Source organism: Tenrec ecaudatus, chromosome 14 (genome assembly GCF_050624435.1).
Source record: "Tenrec ecaudatus isolate mTenEca1 chromosome 14, mTenEca1.hap1, whole genome shotgun sequence".
Classification (NCBI taxonomy): Eukaryota; Metazoa; Chordata; class Mammalia; order Afrosoricida; family Tenrecidae; genus Tenrec; species Tenrec ecaudatus.
In genome coordinates this window covers 8,298,168-8,321,810 of record NC_134543.1, presented here as the reverse complement: position 1 = coordinate 8,321,810, position 23,643 = coordinate 8,298,168, and the positions used below count along the sequence as shown (strand labels likewise).

At 55.6% G+C, this 23,643-nt stretch overlaps 1 protein-coding gene across 1 annotated transcript in view; it reads left to right on the top strand.

Annotated features, from left to right (window-relative positions):
* Positions 1–21,848, top strand: part of C14H14orf132 (chromosome 14 C14orf132 homolog) — a 41,031-nt gene extending 19,183 nt beyond the window's left edge. Inside the window, exon 3 of the mRNA XM_075531625.1 lies at positions 13,477–21,848. Within this exon, the coding sequence (XP_075387740.1) occupies positions 13,477–13,695 (219 nt within the window). The 3' untranslated portion in view covers positions 13,696–21,848. The remainder of the gene's footprint in view (positions 1–13,476) is intronic.
* The last annotated feature ends 1,795 nt before the right edge of the window (positions 21,849–23,643 follow it).

Here is a 23,643-nt window from a genome sequence, read left to right as displayed (position 1 = left end):
GGGGATGGAGCTTGAAGATGTGCTGCTGGTGAAGCAAGCCCGTCGCAAAGGAGGGGCAGTGCACGGCCTCGCGTGGATAAAGAAGAAGAGCCAGAGCTAATGTGTAGGGCGCGGCGGTTATTGGCGGTCTCCAGGCGCTTGCGGTGATGACCAAAGAGCAGCGTGTCTGTTTTCTCGTGTACTCCGCGTGGGTACAGGACAGAGAGGTCAGCTCAGGAGGTTAAGACCACTCACTTGGGGAAATCCCAAAGGGCCCAATGACTGGATTTTCTCAACGGACACAGGACGATCACGTGGACTTATGAGAAAGAAGTCTAAAGAACACTAACTGCATTGGTGAGGGGGAAAGGCCAGGGAGCGTGTGCTCAGGACTCTCTTCCCCTCCCCCCACCATGCACCTGTTCCTTCTGCCAAGGGGGCGGGGGTCCCTCTAGGAGCACCCTTCCGGTGAGGACATCACCCCATCCGATCTTCAGCCTTGCCCTTCCCCTTCTGGCTGCTTTCCGCTCCCCACACTCAAAGGACAGCTCAAAGGATCACGAGTTGAGCCCCTGGAGGACCCCAAACCTGCTGTCTTGCCATGGTGTCAGTAGAAGAGCACGGTACTCTCTGGGGGGAGGGTTAGCGCCATGGAACCCCCACCTCCGGAAGCCCATACACCTGGATGGAGGATGTGTGGAGGAGCGGTGACATCGTATTTTTTGAGATTTTTTTTTCCAATAAGGGTTTCTATGATGGTGTTGATGGGGCCTTTTAACTTACTCTGATACTTAGATTCCCGTGATAGAGCTGCAGGCGCCAGGGCTCACACCCCAGCTTCCTGAGCTGTGCTGCCCAGGGCAAACGACTCAGCCTCTCTGATCCTCAGTGTTTGTGGTCTGGTAAAAGCGGCAGGAATCCTTCCCTTCCACAGGTGCTAGATGGGAGGCCCGGAAGTAGCTTTCTGTCTTCAGCCACATCACACCGTGCCTATTGAGTAGGTCGTGGTAAGAAGGTGGTGGGCCCCCCTGCCACCATGGCTCGGAGCCCATCCCTCAGACCACTTGTGTCTTTCCCCTCTCTCCCCTGTGCCTCAGCCCACAGGGTTACCATCCCGTGAGGCAGGATGGATGCCTTTGAATTACAGTGTTGTCGGAGACCATGGCATATACCAGACTGCCAGGGGAATGGTCACCTCTGTCTCGGAAGAAGTGCAGTCTGAGTGTCCCCTAGAAGCAACGATGGTGAGACCTCGTCTCACGTACTTTGGCCGTGGTATCAGGAGGTGCCCGTCTCCGGAGAAGGACATCAGGGACCAGGGAAAGAGGGGGAGACCCTCGGGGAGATCACCGGACACAGCGGCTGCAACGGTGGCTCAAACCGAGCAATGGCTGTGAGGATGGAGAAGGATGGGCAGTGTTTGCTTGTCCCACTGTTCATAGGGTTGCTATGGGTTGGAACCAACCTGACAGCAACAGTAGCTGCTGTCTGGAGCTCTGTGGCACAGTGGTTACACATTGTGCTTCTAACCCCAAGGTCAACAGTTCAAAGCCACCGGCTGCTCCATGGGAGAAAGACTGGAGTCCTCTACTCCCTCCCGTAAAGAGTTACAGACTCCGAACACACACACACACACACACACACACACACACACACACACCGGGGCAGTTTTACTTTGCCCTAAGAGGGTCACTTTGAATCGGGTCCCTCCCTAACCCAAGCCTCGGAGCCCTGTCGCATTAAACAGAAGCATCACTCTGTCCCCCGGCTCCCCAGCTAGTGCTGAGGACCCAGGGAGCGGGTGTCGAGGGGCCTGAAGCAGAAAGCTCATGGCCTGGGGTTCACAGCCTCAGCTGAGTTACCTTCTAGGTCTCAGTTTCTCCATCTGGAAAAAGGAAGCCCCCTCCTAGGCTTTCAGGAAGGCTGAAAGGGGACAATAAGCCTGAGCTTCTGGGATGGCCCCACAGGTGACAAGTGCTGAGTTTGTGACTGTACGAGAGGCTGGTGCAGGCCCAGCGTGAGTCTCAGGGCCACAGTGCAGGCTGCCTGGGGAGAGCACCCCATTCGGGCTGACAGCCAAACAAAAGCAGCTTAGTGGGGGGTGGAGGGGGAGCTGATAGAGCTGCCATGAGCGGGCCTGGCCGGCCTCCTGCTGCAGCCATCTGCTGACTTTAGCAACAGGCAGGCAGGGCCCACTGAGCTTTCTGGGGGCGGAAACATAACTGCCTTGAGAGCTGGGCCTCCAAAGTCTGCTTTCTGGTCTAGGGGATGTTACTCACATAGATGTGTGTTGTTTGGGGAGGGAAAAACTCTGGGGGCGCAGTGGTTCTGCTAACCAAAAAGGCGGTGGTTAAACCCGCCAGCCTCCCCACAGGAAAACAAGGGGCAGCTTGCTTCTGTAAGGACAAGAGCCTCAAAAGCCTAACGAGGGCAGTTCTACTCTGCCCTGCAGGACCACTGAAAACCCAAACCCAAAACAGAATTCCCTGCCCCTGAGCCAGCACTGACTGTAGCGACCCTACAGGACAGGGCAGACCTGGCCCTGTGGGTTTCCGAGACTGTAACTCTTTACGGGAGTAGAATGCCTCATCTTTCTCCCACAGACCAGCTGGTGGTCTCAAACTACTGACCTGAGGGTTAGTAGCCCAATACAACATCCCTCGCCACCAGAGCCAGAAGTTGGAATTGACTCAATGGCAAAGGGTGTGGGGAGGGTTTGTGAGTGCCCCTTGGGGCGCTGCCTAGGGACTGAATGAAGCAGGAGGAGGGGTAACGGGGGTAAGGGTTTGAGATGCAGTCAGACCTAGGCAGGACTGGAAAACCTCAGTCCTTACTGTCACACCATACAAGGGCCCCAAGTAGCCAATTGGTTGCTGCCATTCAGCTGCCCTGGGTCCCTAATGGAGCATATAGAGGGGTGTTACTCACCACCACCCCCATATACCTACACAGGACATCTTATAGGTGAGCAGTGCCATTAAAACCCGGCCATTGGAGCACTTGCATGCCCCGTTTTGAAAGCTTCCGCGATGCAAACCGGTGGTGGGGTCACCGTGCAGACCAGTGGTGGAGAGCTGAGAATGGCAGACAGAAGCCCACTTACCAGTGAACCCACGTACCTTGTCGGCCTGTTGAGTTTCCGTGAGGACCCCGCCCGGAGCTACTCAGTGTTTAACTCCCTGCACCACTAAGGCTCTGGTAGACAGACATGGAGTCTTAGTCAGCTCTGAAGAGAGATGGCATTCTGACACGCACCACCACACGGATGAGCCTTCAGAGTGCTGTTGTGAGGACAGACTGGCATGATTCCCACTGACGTGAAATCCATCGAGACAGAGGAAGGTGGGTCAGTGCCAGGGGACAGAGAAAGAAGAATCACCATGGTGTCCACCTCATTGCGACCTTACAGGACAGCACAGAACTGCCCCTGTGGGTTTCCGAGACGGTCATCTCGATGGGAGTAGAAAGCCGTGTTTTTTTCTGCTGCACAGGGGCTGGTGGTTTTGAACAGCTGACCCTGCGGGAACCACGGCATCATCAGGACTTCTCTCACACGTGCTAGAGGGTCCGGAAAACCTACGTAGGATCACAATGAGTCAGGATAGACTCCGTGGCAGCGTGGCGGGATTTGGGGTGTTGTAAGACCAGGCGACTCCCCTCTGTCCCTTCCACAGCTGTCCTGCTGCCTTCGCAAGAAGCCACCAGAAGCCCAAACCCGCCACCCCGGAGCCCATTCCCAATCGAGGCAACCCTCCCGGCCAGCACAGAGCTGCCCCATGGGCTTCCAAGGTCATGGTCTTTGCAGAAGCAGGTGGAGGCGGCTGAGTTCCAACCTCTGACCTTGGGGCTAGCTGGTGAGTGCCTCGCCCCCATGATAGCACGGTTCTTCGCATCCCGGCCCTGCCCTCTGAGCCACAGTGTGGCTTGGGCAGGTCAGTCCCTCCATTTCTCTAGAGTCCTCTGTTAAAGAGTTCAAGTGACCTTGGCCTTAAAGGGTTGACTGGAGCTTAGAAGAGGGAGTGGGCAGACCTGGCATGGTGCCCTGCAGAGCGAGGCTGGAGGAGGGACATGCTGGCTCACGGACACACACATGGCCCTCCGTGGGCCTATCACCCACCCGGAGCTACTCTGCCCAGCACCATCTGTCTCAGAATCTTGTCTGAAAGACAAAAGATGTGGCTCATGTCCTTTGAACGACTTCACCAGGGAGGGGTCGGGCGGCTGAGCTTGGGCTTCCCGTGGAACCCCCTGTCACAGTGTCGGACAGGGAAGCAGAAGCCGGAATTTGAGACAGTCCCATGACTGAGTTTGTCCAGGATCTGGGCTGGACAAACTAGGCTAGGCTGGAGGAGATGGGCTGCGGAGGCTCTGAAGACCCAATGGTGGGGGGAAGTTGCGAAAGGGGGAAGCCACGTTAAAGTGAACAGTCACCTCCTTGTCAACCGTCAACCACTTACTGAGAAAGCGCCAGAGAAGCCGGGGGATGCTTTGGCATGCCTAGACCTTATTCCCTCTGGAATGGGGTGCGGGATGGCCCCATAGCTCACAGGCCTGGAGACAGCCTGCCCCACCCCCAAGGGAGCCCCAAACAAGAGGTCCTGCTGCTCTGTGTACCCCATGGCTTGGAGAGAGCTAACGAGAGGCAGAGGTGGAAAGGTACTGAGTGCAGACGCAGCGTGGGGAAGTGTCTGCAAGGCCCCCACCACCCCCAACCTAAGGAGGGCCAAGGGCCCTACAAAGGGACAAGTGCCAAGGGCCCTACAAAGAGGGCTCTGTGTGGCAGCACCTGGGGGAGGGTGGGAGGGCCGGGCCGTGAGGCCCAGGCAGCAGCACCCCCTAGAGGCTGCAGGGCACCACTGTGCACAGAGGCCCTGCTGGGTCTGGGACCAAAGCCCACACCTAGGTCAGGGTCCCCGCTACCTGGGAGGTTCCAGTCCACAGGCTTCAGACCCCCAGGTGGATGGAGAAGCAGCCTCCTGAAGCCTACAGAGTGCATAAACTGGTGAGCAAACCGCTTTCGTAGTCAACTCAAAAACCAAACACTGCCACGGAGTTGAATCCTGACTCATGGCGACCGCGTGGATAGGACCGGGTAGTATGGCCCCTGTGGGTGTCTGAGACTGTAAATAGATGTTTATGAGAGGAGAGAACCCCGTCTTTCTCCCCCTGCCACAAAGCTTCCCACACACAGTGACGACATGCACGGATTCGAAGTGCTACGGTAATAATTCTTAACCCTCATCACTTGGCCGTGGTGCCACCTGTGTGTCAGAGAACTGCACTCCACGCAGGGTTGGCAGATAATTCTTCAGGAGGAGACTCTGGTGTCAACTGGAGACTATTAAGAGTGAAAGGGTGGAGTTTAGCCTGTCAAACGGGTCGCCGCTTGATGACGTCGTTTGGAGGCGCTAAGGAGATAAATAAATAGCTCACTGGCGGCCAGACCTATAGGCTCTGCTGCTTCTTCCTATTGACAAGACACATGGAGCTATGCTGATGGAGCCAGAGCCCTGGAGCAAAGGAGCTACGTGGAGACGCCTGCCAATGCTGAGATGCCTCCACCACCACTGGATCCACAAGACTTTCCATCCACTGGCCTGTGATCTCCCATTGCATGTGTTGTGTGAGTCTGAAGAGGAATTTATGGACTGTATCAGACATAAGGGCTACTATCGGACTTATGGACTTGATCTAGATTGGGCTAGGATGTTTTTTAATATACTATTACTCTTTATATAAAGCTTTCTTAGACACAAGAGTGTCTATGAATTTGTTTCTCTAGTCCACCCAGACCAACACAGAGATCACAAGGATTCCTCCAAGGAGCCTCTTAGTGGACTAACTTAGCCCACTGCCATCCAGTTGAGTCTGATTCACAGCGACCCTGTAGGACTGAACAGACTGCCCTGTGGGTTTCTGAGGCGGGTACATCTTTACTGGAACAGAAAGAAAGCCTCATCTTTCTACAGAGTGGCTGGTGCTTTCGAACTGCTGACTGTAAGAAGCGCATTTCTATAAAGATGCACAGTCTGGAAAGCACCACTGGGGTTGAGGCTTATTTAGATAAAACGTCTGTTATCACAGCAGGACTGGCTGTGCTTCTTGGTCCATAGAGTGAAACCCGGCCTTTTGAGGGCGAGGCACAGAGCAGAGTTTAATTTAGATGGTACATGAGAAACCTTGCCTCTTCTCTGTCTACATGAAGGGGCCCCGCTGACCTCGTGCTTAGTGTCCTCTGAAGTCCTGTGTCAATAGTGTCCTCATCTCTCAAATTTCCAGCAGACATGCGTTGTGGGTTCCGTTGTGCTGCTTGTTTCTGGTTCTGTGCTTCCACGGAGGATTCGCTCATGTGCTCGCTTTGTATCCGGCTACCTGGCTGTCTGGGTTATTAGTTTCGGAAGGTGCGTCTTTGGGGGAGGGGGAGGGGGGCAGGATTTCCTTGAGCGTTTGTGTATCATGCCATCTTCTTGAGCTCTCCTTCCCCAATCTGTATCCCTTTCATGTCCGTGCCTGCATGGACACAGAGGGCTCTCCTCTCGCCCCTCCTAGTCGGCATCGCACCGGGAGTGCTACAAGCTCCCGGAGTGACCCTGAACCCCGTCCTTGTCAATGCCCCAAGGATCATCATGGTCCTCTTGGTTCTCGCTGCCCCCAGCCCTGACCATAGACTACAGCGCCTCCATCACCCTCCACTACTCTCACTGTGCACAAAGCAATCCCTCCCTCCATCTCCAGTCTTTCCCTGATTCCTCTTTCTCTCCCTCCTCCTTCCTCACCCATGTTATTCCCAAACACAGGCCTGGGCTTCTGGGAGTGGCTGCCCCCTAGCCTTGTGCTAAGGAGCCATGCAGGCACAGTGGGCTAGACGCTGGGATGCCACACTCGAGGTCAGCAGTTCAAACCCACCAGCTGCTCCTCTGGGAAACCGATGTGGTTTCTACTCCCGTAAAGATTTTCCACCGCAGAAATCCACAGGGGCCGTTCCGCTCTGTCCTGTAGGGTCACTGTGGGAATTGAATAGGTGATAATGGGTTTGGTTTGGTTCAGACCCCATACTGCTTTTTTCCATCAGAAAGCCAATTTCCCCCCACTCTGTTTCCAGTTGTCCATCCCCCAGCACTAACGCACCCTCTTTGTTCATAAGAAAGAGCCTTGTAAACACTGACTTACATAACGGTGTGCATCTGACCAGGCCTTCCTGGGAGTGTTTGATTAAGCTGCCCTCTTGCTGGAAAAGTCTGGCCAAAGTTCACCCCCTTCACCGCCACCCCTCTCCCCCTTGGTAGAGCTCACAGAAGGTTTCTTCTTTGCTGTTCTGCTAGGGGAGGGGGGCTGTTCCCCACCCAGCCAGTGCTTCAGCCTTCTGAGGATAAAGTCTCCAGGGAGCCTGTTCCCTCAGGGATGCAGGGACAGCAGCCACCTGGGTCCCCTGACAGACCATCTGTCAGGCAGGATGGGCACAAAGCAGGCAGCTTCCCCCATGACCTCCTGGCTCGGGCCTGGCCCTGCAGGGTCTCAGCGGGTTCAGCTTCCACGTGGGCTGGCCACAGGGACTCTGCCTGCACTGTGGGGCTGGGTTCCTCCCCGCTGGGTACCCTGATGTAGTCAGACCTCTCTAAGTCCATCAGAAAAGGGGCTCAGAGTTCCCTGCTGCAGGCTTAGCCTTGACAGTCATGTGTGGGGCATGCAAACAGCCTGGTGGAGATTAGTGTTTACGCCGTGCCCGCAGGGTGCCAAACCATCTTCACTACACCCAGAGGCCAGGAGTGTGCTCTCCCCTCCTTTGGAGACTCAGACCACCTTGGCAATGATGAGGAACTGCCTTTGTGGATGGGCGGCTGAAACTGTGCTCCCTGGGGCTCCATGGGGACCCCAAGTCCTCACTGGGCATATGGTAGAAGACGGGGCCCAGGAGTCTTGGAGAACCACCTGTGAGCCTGCTCATCTGCGCCCTCCCTCCCCTCCCCCAGGCGAGTTTCACTCCACCCTGGTGATGGGAGGTGACGTGCTGAGGAGGCAGGGTCCCCTCCTGCTGCGCTGCGCTGAGTTTCTATGGTAATAGTTTCCAAAGCGGTAGGTTTGCAATTAGCAGGGCTGCCACGCCGCCTCCTCCACCGTGTGGGTGCAGGTTGTCCCCAGTTTATGTCAGACTCAGTCCATCGAGCCAAACTCCAGGCACGTGTTTGTGCTGTTGGTTGCACGCCGTGTGGGTCGTAACAGGTTGTGGCACTTAATGTGCTGCTGCTGCTGCTCCCAGGTGTTCACGAGTCCTCTGAGTTTGTCTCACAAACACTGCCGGATTCACAAAATACTGATCATTTCCCCAAAGACACTCGCTGCCATTGAGTCAATAGCGACCCTACAAGACAGGACAGAACGGTCCCAAGACTGTAACTCTTTAAGGGAGCAGAAAGCCTCATCTTTTGCTCAAGAAGCAGCTAGTGGTTTCAAACTCCTGACGTTGTGGCTAGCAGCCCAACATGTAACCACTACACCACAAACCAACCTGCTGTCAGGGAGATGATTCCAGCTCACTGACAGTGGAACTGTCCTGGTGGGTCCGGAGGCGGCCTTTGCAGACACAGCCACCAGCGTCTCTCTCCGTCTGAGTGGCAGGTGGGTTTGGACTGTGGCCCATTGGGTGAGCAGCCAAGCACTTCAGTCGCTGCACCCCAGGGTGCCATAGTGTCCTTCTGGCAAAAGCCAGCTGTGTTGAATGTCGAAGGCTGTAAAGGTGGGAAGCGGGAAGGCCTGGGAGTGGCGGCAAGGTCAAGTGACTCGGCGAGTCCAGGTTTGGGGTCCTGGGGTCTGGACTATTTCCTGCTTTAGCAACACCCCCCAAGGGGGGTGAAGGCTGGGACCCAGCTGTTAGCTGCCCTGAGTTCGTTTCTGATGGATGCTCACCCCGTGTGCCATAGAAGGAAACACCGCGCCACGTGCTTTGGACCGACATCAGGATGGCAAAGCAGAGGGACGGCGAAAAAGAGGAAGGCCCTCAGGAGGTGGATGGACACCGTGGTGGCAATCGGGGCTCAGACGTAGCAGTGATGGCGGGGTGGCGCAGGGCCGAGCTGTGTTCTGTTCTGTTGAGTTGGAACAGTGACCACTCATGACACCTGACAGCCACAACTACATGGGAAGACCCACCTGCCTGAGAGGAGCCCTCGCTGACCAGAGGATAAGGGGGTGCATGAAACCGGGTGGCCATTGGTGTACCTGTGTCAGTCTGGCGATCCATGACAGCTAATCTGGGTGAGTGGGAGGTCTTTCAGTGCTCCAGCCACCTCCTCTGGACCAGTCACAGCCCGGCCCCTGACCACACCCTCTGACTTGCTCATGTCACGGGATGGGAGAGCATTCACGGGGTTGAGCCCAGTGCCACGAGATACCGCTTCTCCGTGACGCATCTCATCTCACGTTCTGGGGTCGTTCTCTCCAGCACACGCCGACCCTTATCTTTCCAGGGTGGAAGTTTACCAGGGGCCACTGGTGCCGCCCCATCATTCAGGAGCAGGCTTCAAACCTGTACTGGTTACCGTTTCTTGCCAAGGCCCCAGGGGAGGGGGTGGAGAGCCCTGTGCCCGGAGCAGGGGTCCCTTTTATAGGACTCGAGGTTAAGTGCCGTCGGCTCCGACCCCTAGCCACCCTCTGTCCCCCCTGCTCCGTCCTCACAATTGTTCCTGTCACGGAGCCCATCGCTGCAACCAGTGTGTCAGCCCACCTCGTTGAGGGCCTTTCTCTTGCCCAGTGCTCTCTACTTTACCAAGCACGATGTCCTTCTCCAGGGACTGGTCTCCGGACAGCATGTCCAAGCACTTTGCTGAGCATTTTTGCAGAAACTCACCCCCGACCTGGCCACTTGTAGCCTGGGGGCTTCAGCCAGAAACGTGAATTGGAGGTGTGGGCCATTGTGCTCTGTGACACATGGGGGGCCTGTGAACTGGCGTTGAGCTGGGTTGTGGTCATGTCCTCTGAGCCGCTGACCCAGATCCTGAGGAGCCAGGCTGACGTCTGTGCACCCGGGACAGGCCGGAGGTCCTTGCTAAGCTCCCTTCTAAGGAGCACGCTGGCTGGACTTCTTCCAAATCAGGTGTGTTGGTCCCTCCGGACCCCCGTGGTGTTTTCAGCACTCTTCTCCAGCACCAAAATTGAAATGCACCCATTCTTCTGAGGTCTGGATTATCCCGTGTCCAACTTCCTCATGCCTACGGGACGATTGAAGAGATCATGGCTTGGGGCGGCCGCATCGTAGTCCTTGTTCTTCAGCTCTCTAAAGGCAGCTCGTGCGGCAGATTTGCCCAGTGCAGTGTGTCTTTGGATTGATTCTTGATTGTTGTTTCCAGGATCGTGGATGGTGGATCCGAGCAAAACGAACTCTTTGAACAATGTGGATCTTTTCTCTGTATATCACGATGTTGTCCGTTGGTCTGGTTGTATTTCGGGCTTCCTTACCTTGACGTGTAATCCATTCTGAAGGCTGCAGTCCTTGATCTTCATCGGCCACATCCTCCTGGCTCTCAGCAAGCAAGCTTGTGTCGTCTGCCTATTGAAGGCTGTTAGTAAGCTCCCCTCCGGTCCTGACGCTGCATTTTTCTTCCTCAAGTCCAGCTTCCCAGATTAGGTGCTCGGCATGCAGGTGAATAGACAGGGTGAGCGGATGCAACTCCGGGGCACACCTGGCCTGATTTTAACTCACAAAAACACGAACTCATTGTCATCAAGTTTGATGCCAACCCATACACTATTTTCTTGTTCTGGTCCTACGGCCGCTGCTTGGTCCGTGTACGGGTTTCACAGGAGCCCGATATGGTGTTCTGGAATTCCCAGTCTTCTCAAGGTTGTCCATGGTGCGTTACGATCCACACAGGCGGATACCTTTGCATCGTCAAGAAAGCACACGTGCACGCCGTTCTGGTGTTCTCTGCTTTCAGCAAGATCCATCTGGCGCCTGCAGTAATGCCCCTCGTGCCAATCCTCTTCTACATTTTGCTCGGATACTGGCAGCCCCCGTCGGTGTGCTGCTAGGCCACGTTTAATGATATTCGGCAGAATTTTTCTTGCATGCGGTATGAATGCTATTCGATCATTTCTGTATTCTGTTGGGTCACCTTTCTCTGGAAGAGCACGAATAAGGATCTCTGCCAGTGGCTCGGTCGAGTAGCCATCTTCCAAATTTCTTGGCATAGACAGTGAGTGTTGCCAGTGCTTCAGCTTGTTGCAGCCTGTCAGCTGATCCAGCCCGTTCCTGGATCCTTGCTTTTGGCTACAATGTAGCGGAGACTTCCTTCTTCATTGTCATCGGTTCTTGGTCCTGTGCTGCCTCTTAAGATGGTTGAATGTCCGTGTACAGGGACTGTGGATCCCAAATATATTCGGGTTGTTTTGTTTTGTTTTAGTGGCTGTGCTGTTTTCCACGTTGGGAATACCGTGGCCAACAGAGAATGCCCCACCTTCGTGGTTCTGGGGCTCAGAAAGCACTCAAACGCAAAACCTCACTGCTATTGAGTGAATTCCAGCTCATCGCGACCCTACATGGAGAACTGCCCCTGTGGGATTAGATTTCCAGGCCTGTCTCCAGAGGTGCCTTGGGTGCTGGGTAGAACTGCCAACCTGTTTGGCTGGTAGGGGTGGGTTAGGTTGGGTTGTCTGGAGAAATAAAACCAGCGATACTCATGTCTGTATGAGAATGAGCTTAATGAAGAAGCACACCAGTCTGTGTGATCACAAGGTGTCGAGGGGATCAGGTATCAGCATCAAAGAACAAAAAATCATATCATTGTGAATGAGGGGGAGTGTGGAGTGGAGACCCAAAGCCCATCTGTAGGTAACTGGACATCCCCTCACAGAAGGATCGCGGGGAGGAGACGAGCCAGTCAGGGTGCAGTGTAGCAACGATGAAACATGCAACTTTCCTCTAGTTCTTTAATGCTTTGCTTCCCAACCCCCACCCCCCCACCCACTATCATGATGCCAATTCTGCCTTACAAATCCAGCTTGACCAGAGGATGTACACTGGTCCAGATAGGAACTTAAAACAGAGGGAATCCAGGACAGATGAACCCTTCAGTACCAGTGGTGAGAGTGGCAATACCAGGAGGGTGGAGAGAAGGTGGGATAGAAAGGAGGCACTATTACAAGGATCTACATATAACCCCCTCCCTGGAGAATGGACAACAGAAAAGTGGGTGAAGGGAGACTGGATAGTGTAAGACATGACAAAATAATAATTTATAAATTAATCAAGGGTTCATGAGAGAGGAGGGAAATTGAGCTGATACCAAGGTCTCAAGTAGAAAGCAAATGTTTTGAGAAAGATGATGGCAACAAATGTACAAATGTGCTTGACACAATGGATGGATGGATGGGTTGTGATAAGAGTTGTACGAGCCCCCAATAACATGATTTTTGAAAATGAGGAAGAACGAGCTTGATATAAATGAGCATTTTAGCATTCGTGCTACCCAGGAGCCTCAGAAAAAGACTGGAAAGAGAAGTGGGTGGCTTTGGGCATATTGAGAGATGGGCGGGTTGATCCCAAAGTGGCGGGAGTGGTGCCTCGCCGGCCCCTTTCTCTCCGTCTGTTACCGTGTACCCTGCGCCCGGTGCACATGGCTTTCAAAGAGAAGAGCTGGCCTGAGGGCGAGAGGCCTGTGTGTCCTGCCGGGGGCTGCAGGTAGGCTCCATCTGTAAGGAGGGGACGATGCCCATCTCAGAAGGAGGTTCTTGGGGGCATTGGTATGTGTGTTGCTGGGGCCATCGGGTTGGTTCTGACCCATAGAGACCTTATGCCCAACAGAACCAACACCGCCCAGTCCTGCACCCCGCTCCCAGTTGTTCTGCCGTCTGAGCCCATTATTGCAGCCCCTGCATCAGTCCATGTCCTCGAGGGCCTTCCCCATTTTCACCACCCTTCTGTTTTGTTTTTTAGTAACAGGTGAATTTTTTGTTAATGCTGTTGAGCTCAAGTTGCCGGGGTTTTTGTTCACTTATTTTAAATTATTTTATTGGGGACTCTTATAAGCTCTTACAACAATCCATATGTCCATGGCATCAGGCACACTTAAATATATGCTGCCGTCAAGCACGGTGGCCTTCTCCAGGGACTGGCCTCTCCTGGCATGTCTGAAGCCCGTGAGACAAGGTCTGGCCACCTCTGCCTCTGAGGAGCGTTCTGACGGCCGTACTTCTCCCGAGACAGCTTGTTTGTTCTCCTGGCAGCCCACGCTGATTTCCATCGTCTTCTTCCCTGGCACCACAAGTCAGGTGTCCCGACGCTTCTTCCGTCTCCTTTATTCAGTGTCCAACTGTCACGAGCATAGGAGGCGCTTGGAACACCGTGGTTTGGGCCCGACACGCCTCAGTCCTCGAAGCAATAGTCTTCCCTGACGGCACGAGAAAGGGGTCGTGTGCAGCAGGTGTGCCCAAGGCCTTGCGTCCGTTGTCGTCCAGCCCTGTGGACTGTCCCCTCCGCTGACCGCTCCCTCTCCTCTTCCACAGCTGCCCATGATGGGAGGGGCCTTCATGGACTCGCCGAACGAGGACTTCAGCACCGAGTACTCCCTCTTCAACTCCTCCAGCAATGTCCACGCGGCCGCCGGCGGCCAGCCCGAGGAGCCCTCCCGGTCCTCCCGCGACGCCGTCCTGCTCTGGATTGCCATCATCGCCACGCTGGGGAACATCGTGGTGGTGGGGGTGGTGTACGCCTTCACCTTCTGAGGGGCAGCCCCCACAGCCTTGTTCCCGAGTCCCCCCAACCCCCAGAGAGGCCAGGGTCCCGGAAGACACAAGGCCTCTGTGGGCGAGATGTCCCGCGTCCGGAGAGCCCCCAGTGGGCCTGGTTTCAGTCACCCCCTCCTGGCCAGGCTCAAGCTGATGTCCAGCTCCCCGGCTCTCCTTGGGACCGGAACCCCAAGACCAGCCTGGGGAGTCCTGGAATGAGACCCGATGGGGCAGCTACCTGGGTGTCTGCTAACTTCTCAGACATGGGGGGCAGCTGGCAAACGGGACTGGCCCTCAAAATGTGTTCCCAAACCAATCCCTGTTTCCCACTCGCCCCTTGAAATGGTGGTGCCATAGAGTGTTGTAGATTGACCTGGAAAGGGTGCCTTCATCACTCTGGACACCCCCACAGGCCGGGAGACTGAAGGAAGGGGCCCTGCTGTGTACGGCACAAGGTGGGGGGTAAGAAATGGTGGGGAGGGGGCCGGCTGGGGTGGACCTTTCCTTCCCCTTTTCAGGCTTGATCTGTTCACTTCCTTAGGAAGATGTCCCCCCTCTCCCGGGAAGTTGCAATGAATCTAATACCCCTGCCTGTGTGGTGGTGAGACGGAGGGGGCAGCTAGCCCGTGCCCTCGAGCAGGGTGTTGGAGGAGTGGGAGTGGAAGGGTACTTCCTTACTCTCGTCTCAGGGCACTCTCTGCCCTAACCAAGCCCCCATTGATCACATCACCCCCCAGGGCCTCCTGGAGTTGTAACCAGGAGCAGCAGGTGGCTTAGACCCCCCCCCCATGTCCACTTCCAGTGGGGACACCTCGCTCGTCTGCCGGTGTAAGTCCGCTTGTGCTTGAGTCTGTGTCCACCTGAGTCAGCACCCCCGACTCAGAGCGATCCTGTACAGAACAAAGTAGAACCACCCCCACAGAGTTTTCTTTCCAGAGACGAACGACCGAGCCTTGTCTTCCCTAGAAGCCGCTGGTGGGTTTGAACATTTCAGGTAACAGTTCAAACTGTTCAATCCCTATGCCCCTGAAAAGCCAGTGGCTTGGGGCCCCGGCCACCAAGGAGAGTGCCCAAGAAGACCGGAGCCTGCTGGGGTGTGCTGGAGGAGCAGGGCAGGGAAAGAGCGGCTTTGTTCCACCTTGGGAAGACCACCATCCCCATGCTGTCTGGCCCTCCGTGAAGGCCAAAGAGTGGGCAGGCTCAGGAAGGGACTCGCCTGGCAGGGGGCCTGAGTAGTTTTCTCCCAGCCACCACCCTGTGCTGTCCAGGAGAAGACAACCAACTCCTGGCGACATCCTCCCCATGCACATAAGAATAGGACTGTGGGCCCCACTGCGCTTGGGGGGCTGTTTCTTGGGGGGAAGAACATGGCCAGGCCTACCTTTCTTCTGAGGAGCCTCTGGGTGGTTTCGAACCTCCGGCTGATGGTGAGAGCCTTTGGCATCACCCAGGGACTCCAACCAGGTAGTAAGTGGCATAAACCTCCTGTCCCACCCCCGTGTCCCCATGACTTTGTGAAGCGGTCAGTGCGCGTGGTTCGTGTTTGGGCACAGTTATAGAAGGCTGCATGATCCCTGTGGTCTCTGAGGTGTGGGCATTCTCAATGGCAGGTAAAGGGACACCTTGATGGTCCCCGGGCAGCCCCTCCAGGCAGGAGGCTGGCACTGAGGATTGGCAGCTAGGATTGGCCACTCGTACCACCAGCCGCCATGTGTCCACCGGCAGACACGTCAGTTCCAAGTGGAGGCCCTGGGTGCAGAGGGTCACTGGACCTTACGAGAGAGGCTGAAACTGTCGGGGCGTCTTCTGGAACAATGACTGGGGGGCTTCCGCATTCTGCAGGACCAGCCCCAGGCTGCATGGTCATTAATTAATCCTCTCCTGCCTTGGGGAGCCCTGGTGGTGAAGTAGTGGTCACTTGTTGGGGCAGCTAACCAAAAGGTCAGCGGTTGGAAACCACCAGCCGCTCCGCAGGAAAAAGACAAGGCTCTCTGCTCCAACACAGAGTGGCCGTCTCAGAAGCCCACGGGCAGCTCTGCCCTGTCCTTCAAGGTCCCTAGGAGTCGGCATCCACTCAGTGGCAGTGAGTTTGGTTTGGCCTTCATGCCTTGGGTCCCTCGGGTCCTGGGTCTTTCTGGTTCTCCAGAAAGCCCCCCTGCCCCTGTGTCAGCCCCAGCCTTTGTCTGAGGGGTGTCTTCTTGGATCACCCCCACCCCAGCACGCTCTGACTGACCTCTGGGAGCCTCCATTCCTGGGGAGAGGAGGTGGCCACCCCTGCTTTCTAACCAGGGGAAGGTTGCAGAGGCAGAGGGTGGGATGGGAGGGGGAGAAAGGGTAGCTCTGTCTCTAGATAGGTTCCAGCACCCTGGGGAGGGCAGCCCTGTGGGGGGGTGCAGCGGGGACCCCAGACCAGTCCCACTGGCCCCGAGAAGGTTGGCTGTGCTTTTTTACCAATATGAGTGTCCCTGAAATCCAGCCTTCAAGTGCTCCATCTCCAGGGTGGGACATTCACAGCCACCTTCCCAAAGGGGCCATCCCCGAGGACTGTGAGTTGGTCACTTGTTGCCATCTCTCAGCAGTAGAACTAGAAAGTGGATCCAACCAGGGGCCAGGAGGCAAGTCCCTCCCGTCTGGGGATCTGGGGGAAGCTGGCCCAGACAGCTGACCCAAGTGAGGGCAGTGTGGGCTCTAAGCCGAGCCGTTAACGCTCACTCCGCACCCCACCTCCCCAATGCACGGCCTCTGGTGCTCACCTGTGCACCTCAGGCTGGGACTCAGAGAGGTGGAGCCCCCACCCCCCCTGCCACACAACATGCAAGTGGCTGAGCTGGCACTGGAACTCAGCACCACTTTGCTCTAGAACAAGCTCCTTTCATGCCACCCCGCTGCCCTCAGGGGCTGAGCGACACCTCCAGGACCTTGGGCAGCAGGCTCTGGGTCTCCAGAGGCCATTCCACAAGGTCCACATCGCCTGGCAGCTGGGGAGAGTGAGGTCCAGCTTCACAGGGTGTGGCTCGCCTTGGATGGGGCCAGGCACATTCCCCTGCCCACTACCCCACTGCCAGGCTTCAGGCCTGGTGTCCTGGGGATGGTGAGACAACAGCGCTATAAGGTTGAGCCAGAGAGAGGCAAGAGACCACCTTCCCCGAGGCTGAGATGGGGAGCCCAGCACAAGGAGTGAGAGTCCCCCTACGGCTGGATCTTCAGAGCCAAATCCAAGGGCCATCCTCCCCAAAGGCCAAGCCTCTAGTGCACCCCGCATGCTGCAGAGGGAATTGTGGGGGCTTCTCCCCCATCAGTAAGGCTGGGGCCACAAGCTCCTTTGATATTGGTCAAGTCATTCCTAGGAAAGAGGAAAGCTCCTTAGACGAAAACAAAAACCCTGCCACTGAGTGGATTCTGACTCACAGCCACACTGTAGGACAGGGCAGAACTGCCCCTAGGGGTTCCCAAGACTCACTCTGTTGGAGCCGAGAGCCTCATCTTTCTCCTGTGCATCTGCTGCTGGTGGATTTCCTGGGAACCAGCTGGACTACCGCAAGGTTAGTAGCCAATGTGTAACCCGCTATGCTGCCGGGTCTCCTTGTTCTCTGAGACAGGCCTGCTCTTGCTGGAATGTTCCTTGAGGGTGGCCCCTCTATAAAGCACTCACTGCCATCGAGTCAGTGCTGACGCACAGCAACCCTGTAGGACAGGGTAGAACTGCCCCTAGGGGTTTCTGAGACTCATTCTGTACAGGAGTGGAAAGCCTGGCCTTTATCCTGAGCAGTGGCTGGTGGTTTTGAACCGCTGATCTTGAGGTCAACAGCCCTCTATGCGTGTCCCATAAAAACGTTTGGGTTTTTTTTAAGCAGCCACTTGCTCTGGAGTTGACGTCAGCGGGCAGTGGTGGTACTGGACTTTATTTCCGCCTGTGTGAGGGACACTGAGCAGCAGAAAGGGAAGTGTGCACTCCATGGGGTCCACGGCCCTGGGAGGAGGGCTGCGGGGCTCTTGGGCTGGGCACACACTCAGAGTACTCTGTCTACCGTGGGAGCCTGGCTCAGCGGCCACACAGCCCGTTGTTCCTACTCTGTGTTGCTGCTTTTCAATGACATCAAGGTCGAGAGTCAGTGAAAGTTCCTTTCCCCCGACCCTAGGAGAGATGGTCTCATCTCCAGGGAGACAGGCAGGGAGGCTGGCAGGGCACAGCCCACTTAACTGGGTCTGCAGCAGGCTCTGCAGCCGCCTGTAAATGGAAGGCTTGGGTGGCAGCCAAGTCCATTAACGGATGTCCCCATCCCTTCCTGGCGGCTGTGTCTGTCATCTGGGCTGCTGCCGCTGACCGGCTCCCAGAAGAATGGTGCTTCCTTCTCTGTGCGTGACCTTCATTCGCCGCTGTCAGGAAGATAATTCACAGCTATTATTGATCCATGGCTTTTAACCTCAGGAGGAGCCCTGGTGGTGCCCTACGTAACAACTGCAAGATTGGCAGTTCAAATCCACCAGCTGCTCCAAGGGAGAAAGATGAGGCTGTCTGCTCCTGTAAAGGTGTCTTGGAAACCCACTGGAGAGGGGCTGCAGTGTGTCAGAATGGACTCAATGCCAGAGAGCTTGGTCTTGGGGTTGATGGATCTTAGAACGGAGTCCTGTGGCATTTTTGGGAAGCATGGCCCTGAAACCACAAGGTCCGCGGTGCAAACTCACCAGCCACTCCTAGGGCGAAAGATGAGACAGTCTGCCTGTGTAAATTGCTACAGCCTCAGAAACCCGCAGGAGCAGGCCCTCCTCTGCCTGACAGGCTCACAGTGAGTCCAAATCCCCTGACTGCAGTGAGTCTGGAGCTAGTGTCGGTCCCCTGGTGGTCTAGTGGTGACATGTGCTCACTTCAGAGTCAGCAGTTCAAAACCACCAGCCACTCGGAGGGGGAAAGATGTGGTTTCTGTTCCCTTCAAGATTTACAGACCTGGAAACCCACAGAGGTGGAACCACCTTGTCTTCTGGGGTCGCTGTGAGTCAGAAGCCACTCAATGGGAGTGAGTTTGTGGATGGGGTTTATTGCTCTTAGGTGAGGCTCCAACCTCGAGGCCCACCTTTAGGGTCACCAGGAGCCAGACTCGATTTGATGGCAGTGGGTTTGGGTCTAGTGTCGGAGCCCTTGGGGTGTGGTGGTTATGCATGGACTGCTAACTGCAGGGTCAGCAGTTTGAAACCACCAGCCACTCTGCGGAAGAACGATAAGGCTTTCCATATGGTCCATGTGGGCTCGGAAACCTACAGGGGAGTTTACCCCTTCCTATAGAGTCGGAATCGACCCCCTCGGCAGTGAGCTTGTTTATTTTAGTCTGGTCACTTTGAGGAGCTCCGCGCTCCTGCTGAGGAACCCTTCGGTGTTGTTTCATGTTGGCTGCGATCTGCATGGTCAGCAGTTCAAAAACACCAGTCGCTCTGAGAGAGCGAGACCAGGCTTTCTACTCTCCTAAAGAGCTACAGTCTAAGAAACCCACAGGGGTAGCTCTACCCTGTCTTTTGGAGTCACTTTGAGTTGGCTTCGACTCGATGGCAGTGGGTTTGGATGCTCCTGCTGTCCTCCAATTGCACCTCATGCATGGTCCAAAGCGCCCCTCGGGGCATGTGACAGTACACGGACTGGTCTCTGAGCAGTGGGAAGCTGGGAGGTACACCCAGCTCTCTCCTCTGTGCCCCCTTCCCCCATCAGCAACTGCCATGGACAGTGACCCGCCCCCCTGGAGGGTCTTATTTCAAGTTTAATTTCCCAAAATGACACCTCTCTGCACCCTCGTCAGTAGGGCTTGGCCGAGAGCCACGTGGGTTTGCAGGGACCTTGGTGGCCATCTCGTCAAGACGGTTAGGTGGGTCCCTGAGTGGCACCTGAAAGTTGGTGGCTCAACCCCACACAAGAACACCTGGGGAGGCAGCTTTACTGTACGCACTGGGGTGGGGGTGGCTAGGAGTCAGAACGGACCCCACAGCTAATAGCAGAAGGTAGGGCCTTCGTTTCTCCAGGATGCCTGGCCTAGGGTCCCGTCTCCCAGTGATCTGGACTGGGCAGCCACCAGGGGCATCAGGCGACCAGCTCCAGCTGGAGGCTCAGCCTGGTCCCAGAGGAGGACACGGCAGTAGGTGGAGCTTCTGTGATGGAGCCGTGGGTGAATCTCAGCTCAGGAGACAGACAGAAGTGGGCAGAGTCAACACGCTCCATCCACCTGTCTTAATCTCTGCCCCCTGACCCTTCCCAGGGTCCCTTGACCACAACTGCACCCAGAGAGGAATGGGAGTGTGAGCATCCAAAAGAACAGAGCCTTCCAACAGAAAAGGGGGCCATGTAGAGAACGCCAAGTCATCAAACCTGTCACCGCTTCTACCCGTTTCAGCCTGAGCCTGAGTTGTTGCTGACTTTGGGGGAGGTGGCAGGGGACAAGACTGCAACAATGGCATCATGGTGTCTAAGGCTGAGGGGCACACACCAAGGATTCCCACCGCACACTAACCAGGAAGAAAAGCATGCCAAGTGACAGGTTGGCCACATGTTCTAATGGTGAGCTCCGTTCACTCTGGACTGTCAAGCCGATATTCTCCGTCACTGCAGAAATCAGGCATTCCATCAAGGTATAAAATGGAGAGACAGACGCTGGGCATTCTGCCCTCGAGAGAGCCCACGGGCCGCAGCCCCAAGGACATGCATGGGTCTTTGAGACCACAGGAGTGGTACCTGTCTGGAACTTCCCATCCAGACATAAGCTGATGCTCCTGGTGTCCTGTGTCAAGCTGCCATCCTGAAGAGGAGGTCTGAGCCTCTTCCAGTCTTGGGCAGTGGATGTGACAAGTGATCAGTGTCACCTGCAGCCATTGGGGACTCTCCACACTCAAGAGTGGCCACCATAGACACTGTCTCACGGGTCTCTTTCTGCCAGCGTGTCGTCAAACCAGAGAACCGGGGGTCCACACAGGCCAAAGCATCATCTCAGAGATCCAGCTGAACCTGGCGGGAAGGAGACCACCCCTCTTCACACTTGAAGACACCTTGTGCCCAACGGGCTTTGGGGAGTTGATGAGCAGGAGAGCATCACTGAGCCCAGGGCTCCTGACTACAGAGCCCTTCAGCCCTGTGGTTCCCAATGGGACTGAGTGCCCCCCCCCACCACCACCAATCTGGCCACATCTGAAGACCTCCTTGGTCGTCATGACTGGGACACTTGGAAGGGATTGCCCTTGACATCTGGTGTGTAGAGGCTGAGGCTAATGGCAGTGGCCCCCCAACAAAGGATTTTCTGGCCCCAAATGCTAATGGTGCAGAGATTGAGAACCCCTGTACTAGGTCACCCTTTCTCTGATCTGAACCTAAACCTGTGGGCATTCTGTGAAGCTCCACCTTTCCCCTGCTGGTCAGATGCAGGAAAGATTGGACCTGCCCAAAGCTCTGATCACAGCGACTCTCCTGAGATCAGAGAACCCCCGGCAAAAACCGTCCCGCGAGTCCTTAGCAAGTCTGATGGGCTTCCACTCTCTGCAGCGTTCACAACCTGCATAGTGGGAACCCCTAAGAGCAGAAGGGTGGGTGGGCAGAACCTGTTCCCATCACTGACTTTGTATTTCTAGGGCCTGGCCACTCCCCAAAGCCCGGGAGAAGCCCCCTCTTGGGGTGGAGCGAATTTAGGAAGTGGGGTGGGCTGAGGAAGACTGGTCAGCAGCCCCCAGGGACACTCTAGCTTCAGTCTCTCCAACCCTTCTCTGTGAACCCTGACCCTTTGCCTCCCCCCCACCCCACTGAAGTTGCAGTCACACTCTCTGTATAGTGACCATTTTACAGAAACCTGAGATACCAACCATCCAGAGGCCAATTTTCCAGGCCAAGGACATGGTCAACCTTTGTATTTTAGTGTTTCCATGGTTCAGCTGTGATGTAAGTAATTTTAACTACTCCTGTGTCATTCTCCTGCCCTCACCCCCTTTTCACTACCAGCCCAGCTCACTCACAGATCACAGTGGAAAGCCTGTCCCTGCTGCCCGTGGGGGGTCAGCGTGCTCTTTTGGTTAAAAACACCTCCCTTCAAGAGAGGGTCGGTTGTATCTGTGAGATGTCCCTGTGACCGTGAGCATTATGTCTGTGGTTGTCATTGCTGTGACATGAATTAAAACGTGAACCCTAAGGTCTGGTCCCTGACTGTGATTCACACAGAGAGCATGATGGGCTTGTTTTGGAAAGACCCAACTCCCGAACCCCCTCCATTCTGACCAAGCTCTCTGGAGCGACATCACACCTGGGACACCATCCCTGAGCCAAAGGAGAGCAGATGCTTCGTGTCACCTGGCTTGTTCATCCTTGGCACCTGCATGGTGCCTGGCTCCAGGGCGCCTAACAGATATTCCATGAGTGAGCCTGTGGTCCTTCAACACTACAAAAACCCTTCCTTGAGAGCACATTCCTTCACTAGTGTGTTAGTCTGGGTAGACTGGAGAAACAAATTCATAAACACGCATATGTATGTATATAAGGGAGAGGTTTATATATAAGAGGAATTGAACATTGAGAAAGCAGTCCTGTCCAAGGCCATAAGTCTGATATTAGCTCATATGTCCGATACCAGTCTATACCATCCTCTTCAGACACATGAAACACATGCAATGAAGCCAATTGCAGGACGATCACAAGCCAGTGGGTAGAAAGGCTTTGGGTCCAGTGGCGTTGTAAGCATCTCAACGCTGGCAGGGTCCTCTCTGTGGCTTCTCCGGCTTCTGAGGTCTGGTTGTGTCCATGTGGCTTGTCTTCTGCAATGTCTCCCAGGAAGTGGCGGAGAGACAGAGAGAGAGGTGTCTTCTGCCTCCAAGGAGGAAGTACCAGAATTCTCAGGAGAGGGCCAGGCCCACACAGAAGTCTCATTGGCTATCTCCATATTGACAACCTAGACTCCACCCCTACACTCAATTCTTAAATTGACACCAGCTTAGGTGAGTACCACAACTAGTAATTAGGCACTGTCTGCACTCTTCACACATGGGGAACGGGGGTGCTTCAAAGAGTGTTGGAAAATTCCATTCTCTTAGTTACAGGCTCACTGGGTCCTCACGAGGCCTCCACCAAGGAGGTACAAGTATCACCTCTGAGGAGGCCTGGCAGTGTGATGGTTATGTGCCAGCTGCCTCCCGTGGGCCAGCCCTGCTCTGCCAGTGTCAGTTGGCATCCTGAAAGGGCCCCTGGCCGTCCTAAGAGATTTGGGTTCGATTCCCCGCCGATTCATCTCATGCACAGCCTCGTCAGCGGAGGTTTGCATGCTGCTGTGATGCAGAGGAGATGCAAGCAGCCCTTCCAGGGGAAGACAAGAAAGAGAAGGGGTGATCTACTGGAATTCAGCAGGTGAAAGACCAACGGACCGCCTGGTCTGATCTACAGATGGACAGGAGTGGGGGCTGCCATCGTGCATGGGGTCCCCAGGACTCAGGGGCACTGGGTCACAGCTATCAAGGCCAGTATTATTAATGCCCCACATTACAGAGGAGGAAACCAAGTAGCGGGTGAGTCGCAGAACCTGGGCCGGAATCCAGGATTGGCTCCAGCGTTGGAGGAGCTCTCAAATACAGTAGGGCAGGTACAGAATGGGGCACACCGGTCAAGAGGTTCATGGGCCAAGGGCACCATGGCTAAGAAGTCCCTGGCTGCAGGGCGGCTGATCAGGCCAGACCGTGCCCCTGGCACTACCACTCCATCTCCCAGAATAAAGTGTGAACTTGCCGCCTCCCTCTGCTGCCCAGTGCAAACCCATGCCCACCCTTTTCTCCCAAGCTGGCAAGCTGCCTGAGCTTCTATGGTGGAGGGTGAGGGGAGGTGGATGCTTGAGTCATGATGGGCCCCCGGCACCTAGCGAGGCTGGGCTGTTTGTGGGTCAGTGTGGTCTCCAAAGCCTGCCAGCGGTGGTTTTCCCATTGTCTCAGACTGGCTCTTCATGG